The following is a 24389-nucleotide window of genomic DNA, read 5'->3' as shown; positions in this document are numbered from 1 at the left end:
TCACTGACCCTTCCCTGGTGGGATGACGCAGGCCAGCACCAACAAAGAAAAATCAGCAAAACAAGCTTAATTTTTAATCATTCCCAAGAACACAGAGCCTTCTATAGTCACAGATCTCAGAGCTGTCAGAGAAACACAAAGCACAGACAGACTGAAGAGGAGAACACAGGTTCAGTGATCAAAAGGCAGCCAGCCAGCCGGAGCCTCACACCACTCCAGATAAGACTCTACCATCGCCATGTGATCACTCAGCCACCTCCATCCCATCCCATAAAAAACACAGTGATGCAACCTGCCAACATGAAAACTGCCAGGCCTGTGGGTTAACTCGGAGTAACTATTTGGCCGTAGACTGCAGCTCAACAACAAAGACACAGTTTGCCTTTGTCTCTTCAGATAAAGAAGAAAAGAAAAATCCAACATACACACTTCTTTAAAGAATCTTTATCCTCTGAAACCTGGACCGACAGCAGTTTTCTTGTGCAGCATGCAGGCACATTTCACAAGCATTTAAACCTTTGAAACCTGGACAAATTGGTTTAATTTCTCTCAGAAATATGGGAAAAAAGGCAATGAGCAACTTGACAAGAAATACCCCACAAATTGCAAGACAATAGCAGAAGATGACAAGAAAATGACCTGAAGTTCAGGTAAAAATTAATTTGTCTTTAATGTTTTTTAAGGAGGGAGAAAAATATTAGAAAATTATTGTTTTAATGTAAAAACAGAAAACTATCATTTTAACCTTAAAATGGTTGCCTTTTTTTCCTTTTTTTTTTCTAATTTTAGCACTTTTTCAGATAATTTGTGTTTGTTTTTTTTTGTTGTTGTTGTCATTTTTGCTTCAATTCCAAATTTTCAGGCTATTTTCTTGTAACTTTTAATTTTAATGTAATTTCTTGTGAGGTTGAGGAGAAAATGAAGCTACTTGGCTCAGGTTTCAAAGGGTTAAAGCCCTCCACTGTTTTTTGGGATCTTTAAGATATTTTTTACCTCTCTGAGTCATTTCCTGACAATGTTGATTATCAGCCGAACTGTTCTAAAGTGTTTGCCAAATATTTTTAAACACCTTTCCCCAATCTGGGTGCAGGTTTAGGGAACTGAACTAGATTTAGAAAAAAAAAAACATCATGGTTTGGCACAAGCAAGCTCCCAGCTGAAAGTCTGAGAAAGTTTGTTGGACCCCCACCCACAGTAACAGTCCAGCTCCTTACACAACGCATCAAACAGATGGTACCCAGCGATGTATCGTTTGGTGTCTGACACAGAAATCACTGACCAAGCAGGGGTATATGACGAGTTCGGAATGAGAACAGGCTTCAGGTCGATTTTCAATCCTGTTAATAGCAAGGTTTAGGTGTAAAGGGATGCCACATAATTAAAAGTACTTTTTTTTTTACCATGGTTTTATGTTTTCTAAGTCAAATGAACCGTTTCCTATTTTTAGCAACTTTCTTGCAACCCTAATTGCTTATCAGGAGTTTACATATTAAAGATGGGAAAGGATGATGTCAGCATTAACCCAGCTGAGACACTCTGCTGTAGACTGTCAGGGGAAATGAGGGAGGGAGTGGGGGTGGTGTGTTTCTGGGTGTGATTGCATGTGATGGAGGTGTCTTCAAGCAAAAACAGGGTTATTTAATGGTATGCTTTGGAAGAAAATGACTTTTCTGATCTCTTTTTCAATCAGAGATGCTTGTGATTTCTCGCTGTGAGCCCCTTTACATAATGATTCCTCATACCTTTGAAACCTGGATGAACATCATTCTTTTAATGCTGCATTCAGATGCTTTTAACAGGTACTTAAACTTTTTAAACCTGAGCAAACTGGTGTGATTTCTTTTGAAAACATGGGAAAAAGGCTGAAGCTGATCCCAACTGACACAGGGCAAGAGACGGGGTACACCCTTGACAGGCTGCCACAGGGTTTAAAGGGCTGACACAACGATGGACAACATTCATGTTTATATTCACAGCTATGAGCAATTTAGAGTCGCCACATAACCAGCTGCATGTCTGTAGACTGGGGGCGCAAAGAGAGAGATAGACACATAAAAGCAGCAGCTGGCAAGGAGCTATTTCAGCCCATTCTCACTCCAAACTGGTAAAACAGCACTGAAAGACTGCTGGACGGTGTCAGGTGAGAACGCAGTCGGACAGAACTGCTTGCAATGTTAATAATGCCTGCGGACAGCTGGACAGCACCTGCTACCCTCTTGAGAAGATGGCTGGACAGAAACTGTCGCGTCTGCGTGAAAAGCAGCAGGACGGCATTATGTTGAAATGCTGCCAGTAACAATGTCATATAAAGAGCATGAGAGCAGGCTGGAGGATGGACGGGTCCAACAAACCCCGGACTGTCATGCGGGAGTGTGGTGTTTGCTTTTTGTCTTCATGTGATGATTTTTTTCTACACTTTACCATGTGCCTCCTTCCCCTAATCTTAACCTGCAGGAAACACTAGAGGCAAGATAAAACTTGGATTGGGAACGTGATTAGCTATTTTTCTATACTTCTTGTGGGACATGCATCACATCTTCTAACAAATATAGAGTACTTTGCAAACAAAGTCTGAGCTCCTGTTTGAAAACCTAACATGGCAACAGTTTCAAACACTGCAAACAGAATCTGCGTATAAAAATATTTATATGTATAGATGTTTACAGTTTGATCAAGATCACCACACACTGTAGCTCATGAGCTGATTATTAAAATGACTTCATTTGAAGCATGGATATGTGCTGTGCTGTACCTTGAAGCTGCTCAATAAGAGTCCATGCCATTCGGGAGCCTTGAGCATCAAATACAACATGACCCTGAAAGAAAAAGGCAGAATTTTAATATTTCAACATCTTCCTTCATCACCCACACAGTGCCCACATCTCTCTCTCTCATATTACTATCCAGCACTCTCAACTCTTTCTCCTTCTCTGCACCTCCTCCCTCCTCTGGGTTTTGTACTTACTGAAACTCCTTCAAAGGAGCTGGTGTTGAGGGCTCGGTAGATCTCAGCTGTAATATCTCGGTTGTTGTAGTTGAAATCTTCTAGCCGGTGACCCTTGGCCTTCAGGGGGCCCACAGTCTTGTTGAGAGCCAGGGCTAGAGCCCATACAGCATCATAGGCCAGGGGGGCCTCCTGGAAACCGCCTGTCTCCTCTGGGTTTTTACCCCCGAGTTTAGACATCAACCGGGCGAGAAATTCCTGAGAGGTCTGGAGAGGAGAGAAGTTAGTGAGGGATGGTGCTTGGCTACAAGTCTTGTGTCTACTTCTGGGAACATGTAGGAGTGTCTGATAAGTCCACCTCAGTGCTCCAACTGGACAATGAAGTGAACCAGCAGTACAGCAGGATGTTACTCTCCCGGATTTTATTCATATATTTATTTTTATTATTAGTAGTATCATTATTATGATTATCATCATCATTATTATTATTATTATTATTATTATTATTATTATTATTATGGAAGTAGTAGTAGTAGTAGTAGTAGTATGCTTCTCTTACCCCCAGCTCCTGGTACGACTTGCTGTAAGAAGGGGAACTAAGTTGGTGCTATTAAGAGAAATTTGCCATCACCAGAAAGAGATTTTTTTGGTTAAGGTTGGAAAACATCTCCATCCATTCAACCACTGTCATCAAACTTTTGTGGCTTACTGACAGACAACAGTCATAATTAACATGTGCACTGGAGGTTGCTTGTCAGGTGAACATTAATGCACTTTGCATTTGCATGTAGTCATGGAAACAGCTTGACAGCACTAAAATGTAATTGCAAGTGGCCGCAATTCTTTTTCATTTTCACATTTGGATCAACATCTGAATATCATTAATCATAAAGGATGGTAAGTCTTTACATATGAAATGAAAAATGGCCTTTTTCTTTTTCAAAGTTTCAGCGACTTTACACAAAGGTGTAACATTTTAAATGAACATGGATCAATCCATTTTATTTTGAAATTGTTACTTAAATGACGCATTAAAAATGCAAGATTAAGTTACAACATTTATTCTGCATTTTCATTTCCATATTTCGAACATTTGAATACTGTCAACCATAAAGCAGAGTTAGTTTCTGAAAATGAAATGTCAAATGGATTTTCCATTTCATTGTAATATTGCCCTTGCTAGTAGAGAAAATGAAAATGCAAATTGCATCATTGAATTAAATTTAAATTTCGAATTATTGTCAAGGTACATGTGAACTGAAAACACTTTTGTGAGATACATTTTTATTTGAATTTTGTCCACTAAATGTTTCTATGGTAAATAGCAGTGCTCAACAAAAACACAAGTGGCTTCTCTGGGAATATAATACGGCTAGAATCTTAACATAAAAAATGTGACAACAGGGAAACACTGTCCATTAACTCTGAGCATCAATGAATATAAATTTAGAGTCCAGCTCCCCTCAGCTTATTGGCCCTGTGGGTACAGTGGTTCAGGATGTAATGATGGAGCCAGGTCTCTATCAAGATGCGGGCGCATCAGTATCTGATTTCATGAGTTACCCCTTTGAAACCTGAGCAAATTGGATAAGCACCTTAACAAGAAATGGCCAAAAAAATTAGCAAGAAATTGCTAAAAATTTAAAAGAATTTTATCAGAAAACAGGCTAAAAAGAATGCTGAACCTAATGCAGTCCCCGTGCTTCCTTTTCCAATGCTGACGAGTCTATTTCTGTCTTAAATGTAGTCAAGTTTATGAGTGCTATTGCACTTGCATGCATTGCTGTCACCATGGTAACATGCTAGCAAGAATAAATTTCCCTTCTTTGACCATTTTCTCTCAGTCTTTACCAAGAGCCCTGCCCCACAAAATCATCTTAAGACTACAATGACTGGAAAGCCACACAGTGGAACCAGAGCACCAGCTGCTGTGGTTCTCCACCTGTGTGGACTACCACAATAATATGACTTTTTCTAACATTATGTAAACATACTGACTGAATGGTTTCAGCCACAGCTCTGCTGTGTTCTCTTCACTTTAGGACCCTTTTCTGCACAGCAATATCAGGAGCCATCAATCTTCTGCTATATATTACCTCATAACTTAATTAAACCTCAGAGCAACATGCACTCCTGATCATTCCCAAACTACAGCTGCACGATGAGGGACTGTTCTTCTGATCTGTTTTTATCTCCTAACAAAAACACCTATTACGCAGTGGGGAATTTAGGCCACTACTGGGAGTAACACTACTGTGTTAAACACTAAGCCTCCTCATTCCTCTGAATAAAACCAATGTGCTGGTATAGGAAAGCTACATTTCAAAAACGACTAATAAATCTACCTTGTACCTTGTACTTTCTACCTTAAAGCATGCAGGGTCGCCATATAAAAAGGTTGAACGTGTATCATCTTTTGCTGCGATGTAATGCAACATCACCTGGCAGAGCACTGCAGCAGCCAAACTTAGTATGTGCAAGACATTTCCCTGGTATTTACTTGGCAATATGTCTTTCTGTTGTTTACTCACATATACTGAGATGGCAGATAAAATGACTGTTAAGGCCAATGAGTCTGTTTTTGCAAATTTTAATCCATCATCAAAAATAAATAAATAAATAAATAAATAAAAATAAAATCTCATGTACAGAAACCTTGCATACTCAGTCCGATGCATTTTATTGTTCTATTTGTTTAAAAAAATTTGCAAAATGACAACGTAAATACTCACAATCCTCCCAGGCTTCTCTCCCCTGGAGGTCCCTTTCTGACTGTCACCACTCTCTCCTGTCTTGCACTTGATACTGAGCTGTCCTCTCTCTCGGTCTCCACACTTTTGTTTTTTCTGTCTGCAGTCCACACCCTCCCCCTCTTCATCATCATCCACCTGAATATCTGACCTGTTGAAAGTGAGCCATCTGTCTTATTGCACGTGTCCAGCTGCCAAATGTTCTGCACTGATTCTCAGTAAAACAACTCTCTCAAAGCTTTTGACAGGGAAAGTCACAGAATACTGAACCTGTTCCAGAAACTTTGATGATGGACCAAGGTTTTAGAGTCAGTGTGCTAACATGACTGACACAACGTGAGGTTTACTTTCACACATGAGATAATTTCAGATGAAAAAATGGACTCAGTGTGAAAGGCCTTTAGTGTAATAACACTGCAGAGTTGTAAAATCCTGCCCCATAGTATTTCTATATGCTGTATGCTGTCATAGTGTCAAACCTCTGAGCAGCGCTTTGGTGTCTGACTGATGGAAGTACAGAATGTTGAGTAGACAGAGGTAACATGATCAACCCATTTTACTGACTCTGACTTATTCCCTTAGAAACTCTTTTACCTGCTTTCTCTTAATCTCTTTGTGTTTTCTTACACCCGATGCATTGCATGCATCATCATGTGGATCCCAGTGTTCCCAGCATGTCAGCTCCACTATTACCTCAGCCTGAAGGGAAGACAATTATCACCTTCACTTCAAGCTGTCTCCTGTGGCACAGACTCCCAAACCCCCCTCTGTTTTAATTATAAAGAGCTATTAAAAACTCTCATGTGTCATATTTCACAAAAACATCCAGCAGAAACAGGTGTTTAGCATTTATATCAAAACTCCACGCTGCTAATCTGTATGCACCCTTTACAGTAATCCCAAATGATTTGAGCAGACATTGAGCACAAAGCTTTTGATGCGGAGAGACATTTCAGCCAAACCCCCACCAAAACTACACATTACCTATGCAGTCATCTTACACTGCATCACAGTACACAGCTTTGATAAACTGGTGCGAGACAGCGAGGGTCAATCCTCCATACAGCCAATCACAGTGCTCGATGCACAGAAAAGACAAAAACTTGATTGTTTTTAGATTTGTTGTTTTGTTTTTATTAAAGAAAAGGTAAGTAAAAAAAAAAAAAGAGCAAATCAAAGCATGCATTAATTTTTAGTAATTAACTGTAACCTCCCTACAACCTTAAAAGTAGCAGAACTAGCAGACTAGCAGCAAAAGTATGTTGTTCTTTCCATCCCACTTTTTTTTTTACCTGATTACCTGAAGTAAAAATGCACAAGGACTAAGGTGTTGTAATATGATTTCCGTAGCAGTAAAGGTGTATATCTGAATAAAGAGGAAAACAAAAAAAATGTCACAACCATGTTTCTGATGCTGGCAGAAGCATTTAGAGAGTCCAGGACATGCTGCAGCACTCCACCTGCTGCTGCCTGCTGTGCAGCCAGCTACAGCACCAACACACACATCACAGAGCATAAGCAGGATGGAGGGGGACTGGTGATGTACCGAGCAGTGAGCCAATGATCATAAAAAATCATTGCCATCGTAAAGTTACCATCTATGATCAAATATCACAGTAAAGACATTCATCACAACTATGCCATGTGACGATGGACAGAACCAGAATGTGTTGTATTTCAGCTCCCTGCTCAGTCAAATAAAAGTCAATGTCGGGATGATTTAATACCTTTTCAGCAGATACAGATTGTCTGTGACCAGATGTGTCACATCACACCACCGTAGGTTTTTCTATAACACACAGATAAAGACCTGTATCTGTGAGGGAATGTGTCTTTAGTCAAAACTGACAGCTCTTACATTTAGGCCTTAACTACTGATTCCTGTAGTCTGCATGGTTTGTCTCCTGCTTCTATTTGTGATCTTCTGATCGCTGCCTGAGATCATCTGGCAGGGCCCTACTGAAATCCCAACCTGTCACTGACAGGCATTTCCCACTGTGGGAACTTAAAACCATGTAACCTGAGGTTTCCCGTAACCACAAAACTATTTTTTTCCATGCCTTTTTACTGTAGTTTAAAACATGTGGTTTTTGAATATACAGCAGCAAAGCGATGTGAGGTCTGTTCTGCTTGGCTGGCCAGTACAGAACAGACAACAATGGAAGAGGACCACCATGCTTCATACATTTACCTATGAAAAATGAAAACCCCCAAATTTGTACAAATCCCATATACTTTAAAAGGCTGCAATAACATCACCGATGCACTTTGGTGGATCACACTCAAAACTCCTGATCTGTGTGAATTCTTAGTAAATGTTGTGTCACTTCCAGGAACATCCTAACCATATTTCTTTTAAACTTAACCACAGTAACTATTATTGCCTAAACCTAACCTCCATAACTATAAGTTAATCATGTAACTGTATGTTAATTCATGGGGCACAAATTTGTATAATATCATACGACCTGTTATGCGTGCATTTGCATAGGATATAATATGAACCAATCTATGAGAATACCCTGAATATGTTTGCTGATTTGCTCACATTTACAGTGAATGCAAGCTGGGGCTACAAACCAGTGGCTGGCCTGAAAAGGTGCATGAAACCACTTTGTAGCTGTTAGTTTGCGCAACAGCGCATATGGCGATCCTTTATGTTTCTGTTGTGTCATCTTTTGAAATTCTTGCCCCCACTAGTTGGCCGTGTATTGTATTCCCATTTCTACCAGTGAGACATCTTCTTGTCCACCTTCTGTTTTTATGGGCACTTCTTTTCTTTATTATAGAACTGACTGGCTCTGACTGGAGAACTGGCTCTAGTGAAAGTTCAGTCAGGAAGACAATACATTTTCATGCTTGAGTCTGTAATTTATCCCTCATACCATCTGTCATTCACTTCTCACATGCATTCTCACTGTTTCTAGCTGTCATTAGATTAGGTTTCCATTAACCTTCATATTGCGCAAATCGAAATTGCAAATATAATATATGCCTAATGGAAACAAGTCAATTTGGAAAAAAGTTTTTACACTCGCATGAGGTGGTTAATTGAGGCGATTTGAAAAAGCCACATTTGGCAAAATTGCTATGGAAACACTTTTTTGGCTTTTCTAGCTCACATGATGCTATGGCTATGTGCTTGCCAGTAGGAACTGGCTCCCTCATGATGCAGCAGGAGCTACAAGAGCTGTTATTGCATCACATAACTCTTCAAAAGTTGAGTGGATCATCTGGAAGTTTCTCTTGACCGAGAATCCATAATTCCTCTGTGAAATCGTGGACTATTACCTCCCACAAATATCTCATACTTGCCTTTCCATTATCACTTGCATAACACGCCTACATGACCTTGGTTTGAAATACTGACGGCTAGTGTAGTGGCTGCAATAGAAATAAAGTTGATAATGTTTTGAACATCCATCACCATGCTTCTTGGAATGTTATCACCAGAGGAGAAGTCGCAGAACACCTTCACATTGGGTTTTAGCTACAGTTTGAAAATATCACTTATTTTTGCACAAATCTGTAATGGAAACCCGCCTAATGTCTGGGGCTGATCTGACAGCTGTCAACAGTCAACCAAAAGCACAGCGACACACCTTCTCCGTTAGCCTATCACCTTACTGCCTCTGGTCTCAAACATGGCAGTTGTGTGCACCCTCTACCTCTCCATCACAATCTAGTCTTCACAGATTCATCAGCCTCATCAGCCATCAGCCTCAGAGTCATCAGGTGTCACCAACTCCAATTTCTGGACTATATTAAATCCCCAGACAATTTCTGGGGATTTATCTTGCTGCTGCTCAGGTTTCCCTCGATCACAAAAGTGTCTTTGGCGTCTAAGAGCCCAAATCTTCTGTAAAATCTTAATTAGCACAAATAATCTATTATTTTGTAGACCCACATTCTGCATTAAACACTGTCTTTATTCATCTGTCTCTCCTGATTGAAATGATTTGGTCTTGGACTCAGTCATAAGCACTATAGCTTTTTGTTCACTCCCTCTGTATTGTCTCCTTCCCACAAATACCAAGGAGGGCCTGGACATGGTTGGTTGTCAAACAAGTGGTATAGGTTGTCTTACTCCATAAAGTAAATATGTAGCGGTTACTGCTGTGTTTCTTTTATTGTTGTCCTTGTTCTGACGTTAGGTCATCTTTGCTTGAACAAGTATTTTGACAACATTTCTGGCAACCTCTGAGAGAAACTGAAACTTGCATATAGTATCACATGCTGAGCAATGTCCATGTTCTAGTTCCAGGTTCTGCTCCTGATGTGGTATGCAGAGAATGGTGGAGAAAAAAGTAGACAATGTGACAATGGCTTCATGTTACACTTCAGTTTGTTAAGACTGCAGGGCTGGGGGGGAGACCAGGCATGTGCTGTCTGGCCGGCTCAGCTGTGGATCTCCTGCCTCAGGATCGCAGGTAGGCAGCGTTCCATTTCTAAGTCACAAGCCTCTTTCCCTTCTCATAGCTTTCTCCCGAGTGACTAGAATTTGTTGGATTTGTCTTCATCTCATTTTATCTGCAAGAAATGTTTTGTTTTTGTAACATTCTATAGAGCACAATCATTTAGCACACAACATTTATGTTGTAGATGTTTGCCAATGTGCATATTCACATTACATTAGATTCCAGCCTATTCTCATGCCCAACTCATCAAATACTGCTGTTTGGTTAGTGACTTCCATGTCAGACACCGATCAAAAAAAGCACCTTTAGCAGCAGTATCATATGCTGCCTATTAGTGTCACTGTATAATGCTGCAGAGGGAGTCAATTTGAAATGTCAACTGTAACAACATAATATATGGAGCTGCAAAGTCCCCAGGATGGGAGAGGAGGTGAATGGGTCCCAAAAACCCTTCGCCTGTTCACTTTCATGAATGTTTAGCCAAACCATGATGGTCTTTTCTAAATCTAACCACATGTTTTTGTTGCCTTGCACTAACTACACGTTTTTGTTGCCTACATCTAACCACCTCCTTTTTTTAATTAACCTAATGACTTGCTTTTGTCTCATAAACCTTTTCACTTGCTTTCGTTGCCTCAAGCCAATCACCTGCTTCTGTTGCCTTAAACTATCACCAGCTTTTGGTGCCCAAAACTAACCACATGCTTTTGTTGCACAAAGAAATATAAATAAATACAAGATGTTTTAGTGACTTTCAGTGTATTTTGAAAAAAGACTATCTAAACTGTACATTTCCTGTGAAAACTCAAGTGTATTTAAAAAAAAAAAAACCTAGGCATGTAACAAGCTTAAACTGATTGACCGTCCTGGAACGTCAACATGAGACGTACGCCATGTACATGTGAATTGCACTGACCGAACAGCACTATTTGATGAGCTGGGATGAGAATGTGCTGTACATGTGACAGAAACCTGTTTTCCTATTTAGGAGCCAGTTGTCTTCTCAGTGTCTTGCTCAAGTTCATGGTTTGAGCTCTGGGATCAAACCACCAACTCTACAATTAATGGAGGTTCCACTTTATTAACTGAGCTCCAAGTGCTGTTAGTATAAGATGCATCATTGAGTTCAGTGATGAGCTGTGTGGTCAGCCCATCACACTGTCAGAACTGGAGCCAGAGAGAGCGTGATTGGTGATGGCTGTATTCTATTCAGGCACGCAGCTGAAGATGAAAGGGAGGCAACAACCTGTTTTTTCTCTCCTGGATGATGTCTGGGCCGCACACAGCCAGTATCACTTCACCGCACTTTGATCAATAAGAGGCCATTCCTGAATCTCAAGTGCTCCCCTGCTCACTCAAACAGAACTTCCAGACAACAGGGCAAGCAGATAACGCGCTCACAGCATTAATAAAAGTCTACCTTCTGTGTTTTAATGGAGTTTTAGCGTCAGCACCAGCATACAGAGTATGAACCTGGAAACACTACCCAGCAAGCACCTGTGCAGCAAAATACTTTCCCTACATAAACAAAAGCTGTATTCAGGTCAAGTCAAACAAAGGTTTCATACACAAAAGACACGAAAATAACCTTACACCTAATGTAAGAATATCAAGTATGTCCCAACGAGTGATGTCACCCTCTCTGCTCTGGTGCCTCTATCTGCTTTATTAAAGAAGAAAAGCTTCCAGTTCTCTAAGGTATGAATGAAGTGGGGCTTCACTGGCTGCACAGGTTTAGTTCTGTGTTGATCTGTTTATTGGGGACAAAGACTGGAGCTAGATTTCATCCTGCTCTTAATGAAAGCACTCTTTAGACTAACTCCTACAATTCAGCCACTCACATTTCTTTGAAAATCTAATGGCTGGGGCATGTTGTTTTGGAAATACACATTTACATCAGACTGATTTGATTGTAAATAACCAAAGAAAATTCAAGGTTCCTCAACAATGGAGTCAAGACACCCAGTGCAAACCTGTCCCCTAAAAACTACATTAGAAATACACAGTTTTATCAGCTCCAAGTATTTGGTTAAGCTGAGGGAAGATAGTTAAATATTTTAAAAGTTCAAGCTGATTTGCAGCACAAGAAAGGGCCATTCAGTTAGCCTAATATTTAAAATCTAAATGTAGTTTCTGACCACTGGTGGATTAATGCTTTTCATAGCTAGTTCCTGTTTGTTTGTATCAAGTAGACACAAACAAGGCTGCACAAGCAGGGATACATTAGCCATGTAATACACAGTCCTGCTGAGTATTTGCACCTTGAGCCACCATTTGAAACATAACATATAAAGTAAAAGGTGGTGTTTCTTACATTGCAGAAGCTGTCTGTCTTTGTCAGTTACCTGAAGTCACCTGATTACATCTGGGTGCAGCACTATACCCCCCCAACAAAATGTCCCTTGACTGACAATAAAGTGTTTGGTATCATATCGCATCGCATCGCATCGCATCGCATCGCATCGTATCGTATCGTATCGTATCGTAACGTAACATAACGTATCGTATCGTAGCGCATCGTATCCTATCGTATCCCATTGTATCTCCTCGTACTGTATCCTATTGTATCTTCTTATCTTATCATTATTATTATTATTATTTTGTCTTATCCTATCAAATCTTATTTTATCTTATCTTCTCTTATTATTGAATTGTACCATATCATATCTTATCTCACCTTCTTATCGTTAAGATTCATACTACATTAAAACAGGATTGTTGTGCAACTCAAAATGTTAATTATACTGGTATTAGTCTATGCACGTCAGATAAATATTATTATTAAGTATAAATAAGAAAACAAAGTATATCTGTTAGTGATTCCTTAACTCTCATATTGACATAGTTTAAAACTAGTCTATACTACAACAGCATTGTCACGATATGTGACAGCTGTGTTTTGTGTTTGTGTTTTTCTCTTTCCTGTTATTTTTTCCCCTTCCTGATTCCCTCCTCCTTTTTCCCTTATCATGCTCTAGCCCTGTGTGTGTGCGTGCGCACGCGTGTGTGTGTGTGTGTGTGTGTGTGTGTGTGTGTGTGTGTCGTGGGCGTGTTCATCAGCCGCTGCAGGGAGACACACCTGTGCCCAATCACCTCATCAACCACCAGCTACTCATACCCGGTCTCTTCATCACTCCTACTGCTGCGGTGACTCAGCGCTCTCTCGGATCTCATATCGCTTGGCAAGTTTTTGTGATCAAATGTATTTTTCCTGCATATGTGCTAACGTCATTTTGTGTCCTCTGCCAGATGAAGTTTTTCTGGTGTCTCCCTGCTCCGCTCCATTCATTCCACTGTCTCCAGTCTACCAGTGTCTACCTGCCACTCCACCAGGGAGCCCTGTGAGGCAATTCCACTGTGCCACTCCACCTGCCTGTCTTCATCTTCATCTCCGCAACAGTTTTTGCCTTAATAAAGCTTATTCAACCAAGCTCCCTGACTCCGCTCTTTGCTTTTGGGTCCAATTAAACCAAAACCTAACAAGCATAATCACATTGCTGAAATTAGTCTTGGTTATTGGTTTTGATGTGTCTCCCCAGTGGACACATCTGGCCACCCCTATAAAATATTTCTGTCACTGCCTGAAATCAAAGCCAATGAAAGCAGATTGCTGTATCAATAAAACAATGCTTGATATTAAGAAGTCTCAGAAATCCTTGAAAAACACATTTTTTCTTTGAAGAGGTCTTACACATTTTAAGCTATGGTTTATAGCCATAAAGGAAACTAAGGATAATGTTGTGTGTACAAAGTGATGTTTTTTTTTAACTTCGTACAGTTATTTTGCTGCTGCAGCAAAATATAAAAACTGCATTAGTGCATTTACCATAAATTCCCTGCAGCCTCTGAAGCTACATATGATTCTGTTTAGCTCAGGGATAATAAGCTACATAATAAGACGATCTCTGTCTTACCAAGTTAGAGGCTCCTCTCACTGTCTCTGGGTTGAGCATGACAATCTCAGTAGTCACATGACCCTCTACAGCCTCTGTCATCTGCTCCACAGTGCAGTTAATGGACGGGTCCTTGATCTTAAACCAGTTGTCTGCGTACCAGCCGATGAGGAACCACACGTACTTCTTCCCATACAGCTTCTCCTTGTACACCTGCACAGGGACAATGGAACAATGAGAGGAGGGAGAAGGATGTAACGCATGAGCAGCTACAGGAAAAAAGAACAAAGACAATCACATCTGATACATTTACAACAAAGAAAAGAGAGGGCAAAGGTGAAGATCTCAGTGCTTCTTCTCTGGTCCAATAAATAACATGCATGTCAAGGTCCAGACACGACAAACAGACATAAGACAACTTGTGGCAAAGAAAGCCCCTTGCTGTGTCACCTCTCGTTGCTGTGTCTCCACCATAAAATTGCACATGAACACACCACTAAAACTGAACTGAACAAATCCCAACAGTCAACCAGCAGGTACATTCTGCACCTGCATGAAAGGAAATACTCCTCAATACTAGCATAAAGCGGTTGTCTGTAATCATTATTCTAAAAAGGAAACCGGAAGACCGTCTTGACGCTAGTTAGCCAGTTAGCACATTAATGATACAATCCAGTGTTGAAAGAACATAGCATATTTACCAACAACACGAACTATCAGGAAATGTTTCTGCTAAATAGCACAGTGGCTAAAGAAAAAACTCTGATATAACAAGTGTGGTACAGCCTCACTCTTTCTTAATTTTAGCCATTTGTTTACTTTCCTCGCCTCTATTTCTCTTCTTGTGCACTGAGCTGACTGGCCCATATTCACTCATGACAAGCTTTACCGCTGAAATGCGGAAAGATATATGACAAGGGTCTACAAGGATCTACTAGGGTCAACAATATGTGACACACTGCAGCAACGAGGGCTGTGGGCGCTCACTAACAGCCCAACTTTGACAGACGGCTGACTGTCTGCTTGGTGTGTCAGGGCCTTTATATTGTTTTTCTTATTTTATCTGTGTCATTTGAAATACCTTCAGCTTTTGTCATAATGATAATGATATTTGAATGGATTCGATGTTTTCTCCAACAACCATCATTATGTGCAAATGTCCCACTGACAATACGCAAACACAAAGTATTACAAATAGTGTCCTGAGCAGAAGTACACATTGACGTAAAGCAGAGGTTACCATAAACCCTTATTATGAGGAATGTAGAACAACAGTTGAATGCTCCCCCTGCTGGAGGCTGCTGGTAACTACTACTCTTGATATTAGATTTTACATTTTGCATTTTGAAGATAAAACATGAGAAAACACAATGACCACTATGACTATAACCTTTTATGTAACATGAAAGTGCTCATACATCAGAATTTGAATAAGAGATGCATGTTGTATGTAGAGTGCAGAGAGAAATGAAAAGTCCCCTGGCTGTGTGCTTCAGCCTCTTGTGGTCAAAATGAGTATTACAAAAAGAAACACTGTTGAGCCCTTATTTTCCTCCTGGAAAAAAAAAATTCACTGGGTTCCACACATGGGGAAAAAAAACCTAACGTAACGTAAAAAAAAAAAAAAAAATCGCAATTCTTTTTTCATGTGTCAGATCGGGTGAAAGAAAAAAATTCTCCCCAATTTTTTTTTGAACTTAGAAAAAGGATCATCAGAAAAAAAATTTCACTTGCCCCTTGGGGCTTTTGTAGTTCTGCCTGCGCTGCGGTTACAGATCTTTAAAAAATCTCAGAATTTAGAAAGGAAACACAGAATGATACAATGCAATGCGCGCACACACACACACACTAACACACAGCGCTGATCTGAATGACAAACCACATTTGCAGTCATGGTAAGTTTGCTGTGGATTGACTGGTTTTTGGAGTGGTTTTTATGGATCAGTTTGAGGAGTGAGGGATTGACATTATGCTGATATGGCACACTGATTGACAAGAACATTTTAAAACAACACTTCATATCAGAAATGTAATAATAAAAGATTATCTCATCTCGTTTAGTTACTGTATGGAGCAATGAAAATATGCATGCACTGGCACAGCAATGCACAGTCAGTCAATCAGTTCTTCTTTCATTTAGAATGTTTTATTTTATTTGATTGACTTGATCAAGATGTGTACAGGGAACACCGGGTTGGAATATTCATGTTTGATATTAAGTATATCAGATTTTTTTTTTTTTTTTAAGGGGCGTAGGATTTGATAAGTACTTCCTTGTTCCTATGCTTTGACATTCACATGACATTGTTTTTTATAAATTTAATTTTTATTTTTTAAATTTTGTTTAACTTGTTTTAAGCGTGTTCAAAATAAAACTCAAATCTAATCTAATTTAAACCAACCAACAAGTAAATAAATCACAGTCTGGATGGAGAATCTACACACTGGGTTTATTGTGAGGGGAAACAAAACTTAAGCACTGAAACCCAAAAACACTTCCTTTTAAGCACCCTGCATTTCAGCACTTTGTAACACGTCTTTGATATTTAAAATTCATGTTAGCTGAGATAAATGTGAACAGGAAAACACATTACCTCACAGAAGACTTTCCTGGCCTCCGTCTCATAGAACAGGCCGACAATAATTCTGGCATCTTGGCGCTTGGAAAGGCAAAAGAGAAGGACAATGTCACACACAGGCTGAAGATGAAAAACACAAGTTACAGGCCCTGCAGTGGATGGAAAGACCAAAGCCAACCCTGGTCCCAGCTCCTGCACCACACAGCAGTCCACTTCCTCTGCACTCGCTTAGATTCATGCTGTTACCATGGTTTCTGTCCAATTAATCTTGCACACCAAAACTAGGCCGGCATGCTGGGCAAGGTCATTGTAAAGTGTGTTGGGTGTGTGTGTGTGTGTGTGTGTGCATGTGCATGTGCCATGAAGGAGGCAATTCAGACTGACACAGGTGGAGGGAAGATGGAAGAAAGGTGCAGAGCTGAGATAGAGGCTCAGTATCCCTCCCCTCATTAAAACCCTTGAGCTGACATTTTACTAAAACCCTAAATCAGACTCATACTCAAATAAAAAAAAATTGAAATATCTAAAGAATCCAACAGCCCCAGCTTTGCCTCTGGGAGTTACTGCTTAAAAATAAAGAACTGTACAGACACTGAACTCTACACCTTACCATGTGCCTCCTTCCCCTAATCCTAATTAAACATGCCCTTGTCGTATAAATGTAATCATATGCTTTGTTGACGTCCTGACATTTGCTGTCATGTGTTTGTGTTGTCTCAACACAAACACATGCAACAAAACCCCACCATGTGCTTGTGTTGACATCAGGGTAGCAGCACTCTGCAATGTCAATAGCAGACTCAGAAAGACACCTAGAGCGTAATATTTAGATGCAGAAGTCCACTGCAACACAGCAAAATGTTATGACTTGAGATGAGAAAGTGTTGTGTGCTGTTTCATGACATACTGACATGTTAAAGACTGCAATTGCAAGAACGGTACTTTATATTGTATTCTCGCTGGTCAATTAAGTTGTCTTGGATGTCTGGGGAAATCAAACTATTCTGTTCATTAGGTGAGTGAAATCTGAATTCCCCTTTAATGATCTTTTTTTCTTAATTCCCCCCATAACTGTTAAAGAATAACTTGACAGGTCATTTTTAAGCAACTTAAAGCCCCTATACCTATTTTTACTTGTTTTGTCAATTATTTTTTGGGTCAGGAATTAATTTTCAAGCTTAACTTGAGGGCCATCATGGACAATGAGTCCTTAAAATGTGACAAAAAGTTATGTGACAACCAGCTACACAAACTCCATCTGGTATGTGGATGAGCGACAGATGTTCTGTCAGGCAAACAAAGAGTAAGATACAGCACATTTTGAGACCAGAAGGTTTTGTGGGAAAACAAAAATGAATTTGTAAACCAAGAGCAAAGCTGTCACTTCCTGAGCTAATGCCTATAAAGACTGATATATTTTTGGTCATCGTTAGCGGTGCTGTATCTGAGCTCTTCACTGTTGGCTTCAGCATGTTGCCCAGATTTGACCACCGTTTGGGCCACTGGGCAGCTGGAGCTACAGAGATGAAGAATCTTACTGAATGACTCCATATTCTGGGCAGGATACTGCTCTTGTAATTTCTCGGCTATTGTTGCCAAGTATCCTGTAGCTCCCTGTGGTGAAAGGGCCAGACAAGGCCTGACTGATTGGTGTTCGGCTGCCTGCTATGTGAAAGAAGGAAGGAGGAAAATCTGGCACCTTGAGGTTTTTAACAGCCACAGCAGGGTCGGTGAGGAAGCTCTGACGAACGCTGATTTCAATTCCTGCCTCCTTCACCCTCTCCTCCAGATCATCCAGAGTCTGTCGAACACAGATAGACACACACACAATAATGAGCGTGCAGAGGATGACAGAACGAGAGAGACAGCAACCAAAATAGGTGTGGGAGATAATGGAATGGTAGGTCGCAAAAAGAAATTTGAAGAACAGTAAACAGCAATTGAAGTCAGAGTAAAGTAGTGAGGGGGAAGATGAGTTGGTGGCTTATAAAGATGATGTTGGGTGCGTGGGTGATGATACCAACAGATAAAACAGCAGGTGACAGGAGAGAGGCAGAGAGAAACCAATCAAGGGAGAGTAGATGTGATTGATGATGGGGGGAGAGAAATGGGAAATGAGATAAATGAACAAATACTTCTGGAGCAAAATCCGAGGAAACAAAGAACCCCAATAATGCTTTAAAACTAAACACAAGATAAGATGATAAAATCTTTAAATGAGTATCTCTCTTGCACACCATTCAACATGAATGAAAATCCAAAGCTTGACAGTAGGCTTGGGTGGTATCATGATATTATGGTACACCAGGGTATTTAGAAATCCTGAAGGTATGTTTTTCAATACCATCATAAATACAGGCGCTCATCTTTTTGTTAAACTCTTGTATGTAATGCACAGCATGCTCCACTAGAGCTCAGTCTTAGGTATCTACGGCTTTACAAGCAGCTGAGCTGAAAGACAGCGACACCTGTTGGTGGAGGGAGAAGTTACAGGAATGTAAACAGCCGGCGGCCAGCAGGCAGAGAGAGACCACCGGGAATAACATATTTTTTACATTTAACTTGGTGAAATAAGGATTTGTTTGGAGCAAACCAGAGCTGCTGATTATTGGAACAGTGAATTTACTAACTAGATTACTAACAAGAGTAACCAAGATGGTTTGGGTGAGTTTTATTTATTTTGTCATTTTGTTTCTATTGAGTTTAGTCATAGAATGTACAAAGATGAAATTAACATGCAAATGATATAATTACATTTTCAGATTATTTTTGAGTCAAACAATGCATGTTTATTTGGAAAAATAAAAATGTATTTCCCGTTCATGCATTTCCCCTTTCAAATTTTTTAAATTATGAGAACTATATAGTGGAGCATTTTGTAAAAATTAAAAATCAAATGTCTTTTTCTTCTTAATATTAATTATGTCAAACAATGTGCATACTTTGAGATGAAAATTAAAATACAAATTAGATCATGGAATTTTAAATGTTTATATTATATATTTTAACATTTATTAATCAAATAATGTAGCCATATTCCAAAAAATTTGTTTAGTGGGGCACTTTTTTGAATATTAAAAGCAAATGTCCTGTTCTTTCTTGTTTTAATAATGTCAAAGCATATGCATTCCCACAGATGAAAATTAAAATGCAAATTGTGTTCATGCATTTTTATTTTCAGATTTGTTTTTTTTATTTTATTCCTGATCAGCATATGCTTCCATAAGGGTTTAGGGGAAGGTCAGTTTACAGATTCAGAGTTCATCATGTAATCACTGAAATTTTGCATACTGGAGGTTGTGCAACAAAACCTGTGAAACCTTTAAATCACAATGGACAGTATGTTATTATTTAGTTCTCTGTACATCTTTTAAACACTCCCAGCTAAATGCATGACTCACTGATGTAAAAACTTCTGTTGTTTGCTGAATGGTGGCAATCTTGGTCCATTTCCACTTCTGAAAGAGCTGCACTCGGGTGGGGTTGTGCAGCGTGGCAGACGGATGAGTGCGGAAAAAGGTGGGAAAACGCTGGCGGTTGGACAGAGCTGGAGAGCTGGAGCCATACGACAACTGAGACAAAGGGTGACAGAAACAAACACGTTAAAGCTAGTGATCTCCTGATGACTTAAACTGCTGCAAAATGATGACAAAAGAGAACAGAAAACATCAAAATAGGTAGCAGCTAATGTTAAAAAAGAGGAGCTAAAAATATTAACATTTTTTACAAAGGAGTCCTCTGAATAATAGCTAGTGTTCAGTGTACTTCAACCAAATGTCACTGCTGGGCCCACAAACTTAAAGCTGCATTTATCAACATATTTAAAATCTATACAAACAGTATAGTTTCAAGATGAGAGTTTAAAGATTAGTGTGACCAAAAGTATCTGACCAAATGTCTCCCCTTCTGATCCCGAGGCATGGCATCGAGTGATGGCCAAAAAACAAGTTTTTGCAGAAAGTTGGTCTGCATTTAAATATTTATAATATAATTATAATTTATAATCATTTTATCCTAATAGACATTTATGGGAAATTTTGGCATAATTAGCATATGAATTATTGAGTGTTGGCCAAAAACATGTTCTGTGATGTCAGTGACCTTGACCTTTGACCATCAAATTCTAATCAGCTTGTTTTGAGTGAACATTCGTGCCAAATTGGAGGCAGTTCCTGAAAAGCTTTGAGATATTGCCTTCACAAGAATGAGACGGACTGAGTTACAGTGACTTTGAGTTTGACCATCAAAATCTGTTCAAGTTGAGTCTTAGCGGATGTGTGTGCCGTGCCGATGTTGTACAGTTATCATAGACCTAGACACCCTAGAAAAGTTAAGTCCATGGGAATGGACAGTGGATCTGAAGGGGTTAACTGTTTTTCACAATCCACCTGCAGATTGCCTTTAGTTTTACATTATAAAGTGGACAATGACAAAGAAATATGGGTCACAGTCTTATTGTTGGAACTGCACGAAAAGCTCTTTCTAACAGAAATAGCAGCACATATTAAAAATGAAGGAACACATCTGAAACTTTTTTAGTGTGAGAGCACTTTCCTAGCATTCCCCAAAGAGTTGAATGGCATTAATACTGTACTTGCTCTCACTCTCAGCTCAGTGATATTGCTCTGTCAGGATCATGACCTGCAGACAGCTTAACTTGTCTGTGTCTTTCGCTCCACAGATTGCAAAGCCCCTTGAGGCATATTTGTGATCTGAGATGTTGGGCTATATGAATAAAGCTGACTTGAGTGGCGTTTCTGTTGGATGTTACATTGAAGAAGTATTCCATTTCATAACAAGCTCTCTGCCAAAATTTCCTAACATCTCAGTTTCAATACTTTAACGTCGGTAAATAGAGAACAATTATATTCCTTTTAACAGGTGCCTTTATTTTTTAGTCCAGCTTTCAAACTGCAAGTCGTGGTTTTAACCCCTCAGTTTTGTTTTTCCACATCCAGACACCTTTCACAAGCATTTCAGCCCATGGAACCTGAGACAATTGGTTTGATTCCTTTTGAAAACAGGAAAAAGGAAAAAAAAATGTCTGGAAAAAAACACCAAAAACTCATAAAGGTGACAAGAAGACGACTGGAAAATAAACAGTGGGGAGAATATTAGATATTATCCAAAAAAGGAAAACATGTCTAGAAAAGTGTATGTATTGTTCTTATATATATATTAAAAATTATGTTTCAGGAAAAAAAATATTTATGTATTTTTCATTTTTTAGGGTCATCATATTGTCTATTTTAGTTATTATACCCCTATTTTACCCTCTTATACCCTCTTACCTTTTTTTTTTGCTTATTTTCAGGTCATTTTCTTGTAATTTATTTAAATTAATTTCTTCCTACTTTTTGATGCCATTTCTTGTTAAGTTACTCATCGGTTTCTTTCAATATTTAAAAAAAAATTCAAGTCAGTTTGCTCAGGTTTCAGAGGGATTATTATAACTAAGGATCTCAGAATGTTTGACAAAGTGTTTGTCTGATCATCCAAAAGTGTCTGAAAGCCTTTTCCAACATTCAGGTTAGTGTTTGAGTCAGTAACACAATGATTTATCATTTATCTTTTATATCCGGGTTGGTATGAGGTTCAGACCGTGGGCGGGGCTCTTCTGTGCGGAGTTTGCATGTTCTCCTTATGCCTGCGTGGGCTCTCTCCAGGTTCTCCAGCTGCCTCCCAAATTCCAAAGACATGCAGGTCAGGTTAATTGGTGACTCTAAACTGCCTGTAGGTGTGAATGCGAGCGTGAAAGGTTGTCTGTCTCTTTGTGTCAGCCCTGTGATAGTCTGGTGACCTGTCCAGGACGTACCCCACCTCTTACCCAATGACAGCTAGGACAGGGTCCAGCCCCCCACAACCCTTGCGAGGACAAGCGGTTACTGACAATCAATGAATATATGTACTATAACTATTTATTTCTTAATTAATTAATTTTATTTATTTTAAATAAGACCTGCTTTATTGGAGAAATCACTATAACAAGTGTGACCATCCCAGCCCCAGCTACAGCTTGAAAGCGTAAAAATAATTAAACTATAGCTGTCGCATCTTGTGGAAAAACGTCTTTGCTTTTCCCATTTCTTGCCATTGTTTCGAGGTCTGAGATAATATGGTTAACTCTTCAGAATGAACAGCAGGGAGATGATAAGTCCTTATCTGCATTCAAAAATCATTCTGTTTCCTCAGCAGCTTCTGTTCCTCTGTCCCCACAGACGTTACACTGAGCTTTCCTTCACAACATAAACACAAATAAATCCATGCATTTGTCAGTTTATCAAGGTGACAGCTCTGTCAAAGGCGGATCTGTCCCCACTATTGGCAAACAAATGATGCAAAGTAACGGACCTGGAACCTGGAAAAGTTTCTTAAAATTAATAATAATTCTGTCATCTAATTTAAAGTATGTAAATATGTTAAAAAATTGAGTTTTTTGGCCCCTTTTCCCAATCTCATTTAAAAGTAAGCTTTTAAATCTTCAAATCTTGCAATTTGCAGAACATTTCTTGTCAAGTTACTAATTGCCTTTTTTCCCATGTTTTTAAAAGGAATTGTGTCAATGTTCTGAGGCTTCAAAGGTTTAAATACTTGTGAAAGACGTCTGAACGCAGCACAAGAAAACTGCTGTGACTGACGACTTCAACTGATCAATATTCCACTTTAAAGTGACTTCAGCTTCATGCAGACTCTATGATGCAAACCTGGAACAACCTTCGCTTTCACCAATGTGCATTGCAGCTCTGTGTAGTCATGATGTGAATACATTAACCCTTTAAACCTGGAGTGATCAGTTTTCTTGTGACTTTCACAAGCTGTTTGACTGCTAAAGATCTGAGAACACGGGTTTGATTTTTTTCATAAACATGGGGGGACAGGCAATGAGCAATACTGCAAACAATGTTTTAACATATTGCAAAGAATTGGTAAAGGTAACAAGAAAATGCGATGAAAATGAGTTTTAAAGAAGGGCGGAATTTTATATTTTAAAAAAACAACTTATTATTATTATAAAATATGTATATATTCATAATTGTTATAATTATATTTTTAATTCTGTTTCAGAAAAAAATGTAACATTTTTTTCAATTTTCAGAACTTTTTGAGGGGATGTTTTGTTTCTCTTTTTAATGTAATTTTGGTTTTCCTAATGTATTGTTTTTCATCTATTTCTAAGGTAAGGCAATAAACTTGCCTTGCCATTTGTTTTTGTTTTGTTTGTTGGTGTTTTTTTTTTGGTTTTTTTTACTTTTTTTCCAGGGCAATGTTCTTGTAGCTTCTTACTAATTTTTGTTCATTGCCCATCATTAAAACTGTAATATGAAGTTTTTATCAAATCCAAATGTAAAGAATATTGGTGTTATCAAAAACAATATGATATGGCACATCTCTTGCTTAATGCCTCATGGACAGAAACACTGAGTGTAAACATGGCGTCCTGTTAATCTTTGATGAATGAATCAGTATCACAACTGTGACCAACAAATCCATGTGTGTTCCTCTAATCTGACTGTGACATAACTCAGTTTTCTGTCTACAGGTCAACCGTTTTGGCCAAAGTGCTCTTTGTGGTATTTTCACACAACAATACCCACATATCACTTATCAGCTAAACACTGTGGGCAGCATGTTTTATCCCCTGTGGACCAGAAATACAAATCCATGACTTTCTTTCTACCAGAGGATTCTTTCCTGGAAAGAGCGACCCAGCCAAGGCAACATTTTGATTTGTCCTTGTGTTATGCTGTGGAAACACATTTAGTGGAATATAAGAAGTTTGTTTTGAAGATCTGCATACAAGGAAG

At 39.2% G+C, this 24389-nt stretch overlaps 1 protein-coding gene across 5 annotated transcripts in view; it reads right to left on the bottom strand.

Moving 5' to 3' along the window:
- The window catches only part of gabbr1b (gamma-aminobutyric acid (GABA) B receptor, 1b), a 211805-nt gene that overhangs the window by 62958 nt on the left and 124458 nt on the right, over nt 1–24389 (bottom strand). For all 5 annotated transcript variants that reach the window (XM_088090062.1, XM_088090064.1, XM_088090063.1 and 2 more), the window contains 6 exons: nt 19986–20156; nt 18284–18385; nt 16600–16665; nt 14027–14218; nt 2966–3211; nt 2753–2816 (listed from right to left, as the gene is read on the bottom strand). In XM_088090062.1, coding sequence (XP_087946188.1) covers nt 2753–2816; nt 2966–3211; nt 14027–14218; nt 16600–16665; nt 18284–18385; nt 19986–20156 — 841 coding nt within the window. The remainder of the gene's footprint in view (nt 1–2752; nt 2817–2965; nt 3212–14026; nt 14219–16599; nt 16666–18283; nt 18386–19985; nt 20157–24389) is intronic.

Source organism: Plectropomus leopardus, chromosome 17, assembly GCF_026936395.1.
Source record: "Plectropomus leopardus strain MGB_pleo_1.0 chromosome 17, ASM2693639v1, whole genome shotgun sequence".
In the NCBI taxonomy this organism is placed as follows: Eukaryota; Metazoa; Chordata; class Actinopteri; order Perciformes; family Serranidae; genus Plectropomus; species Plectropomus leopardus.
This window is presented reverse-complemented; position numbering and strand designations above follow the sequence as displayed.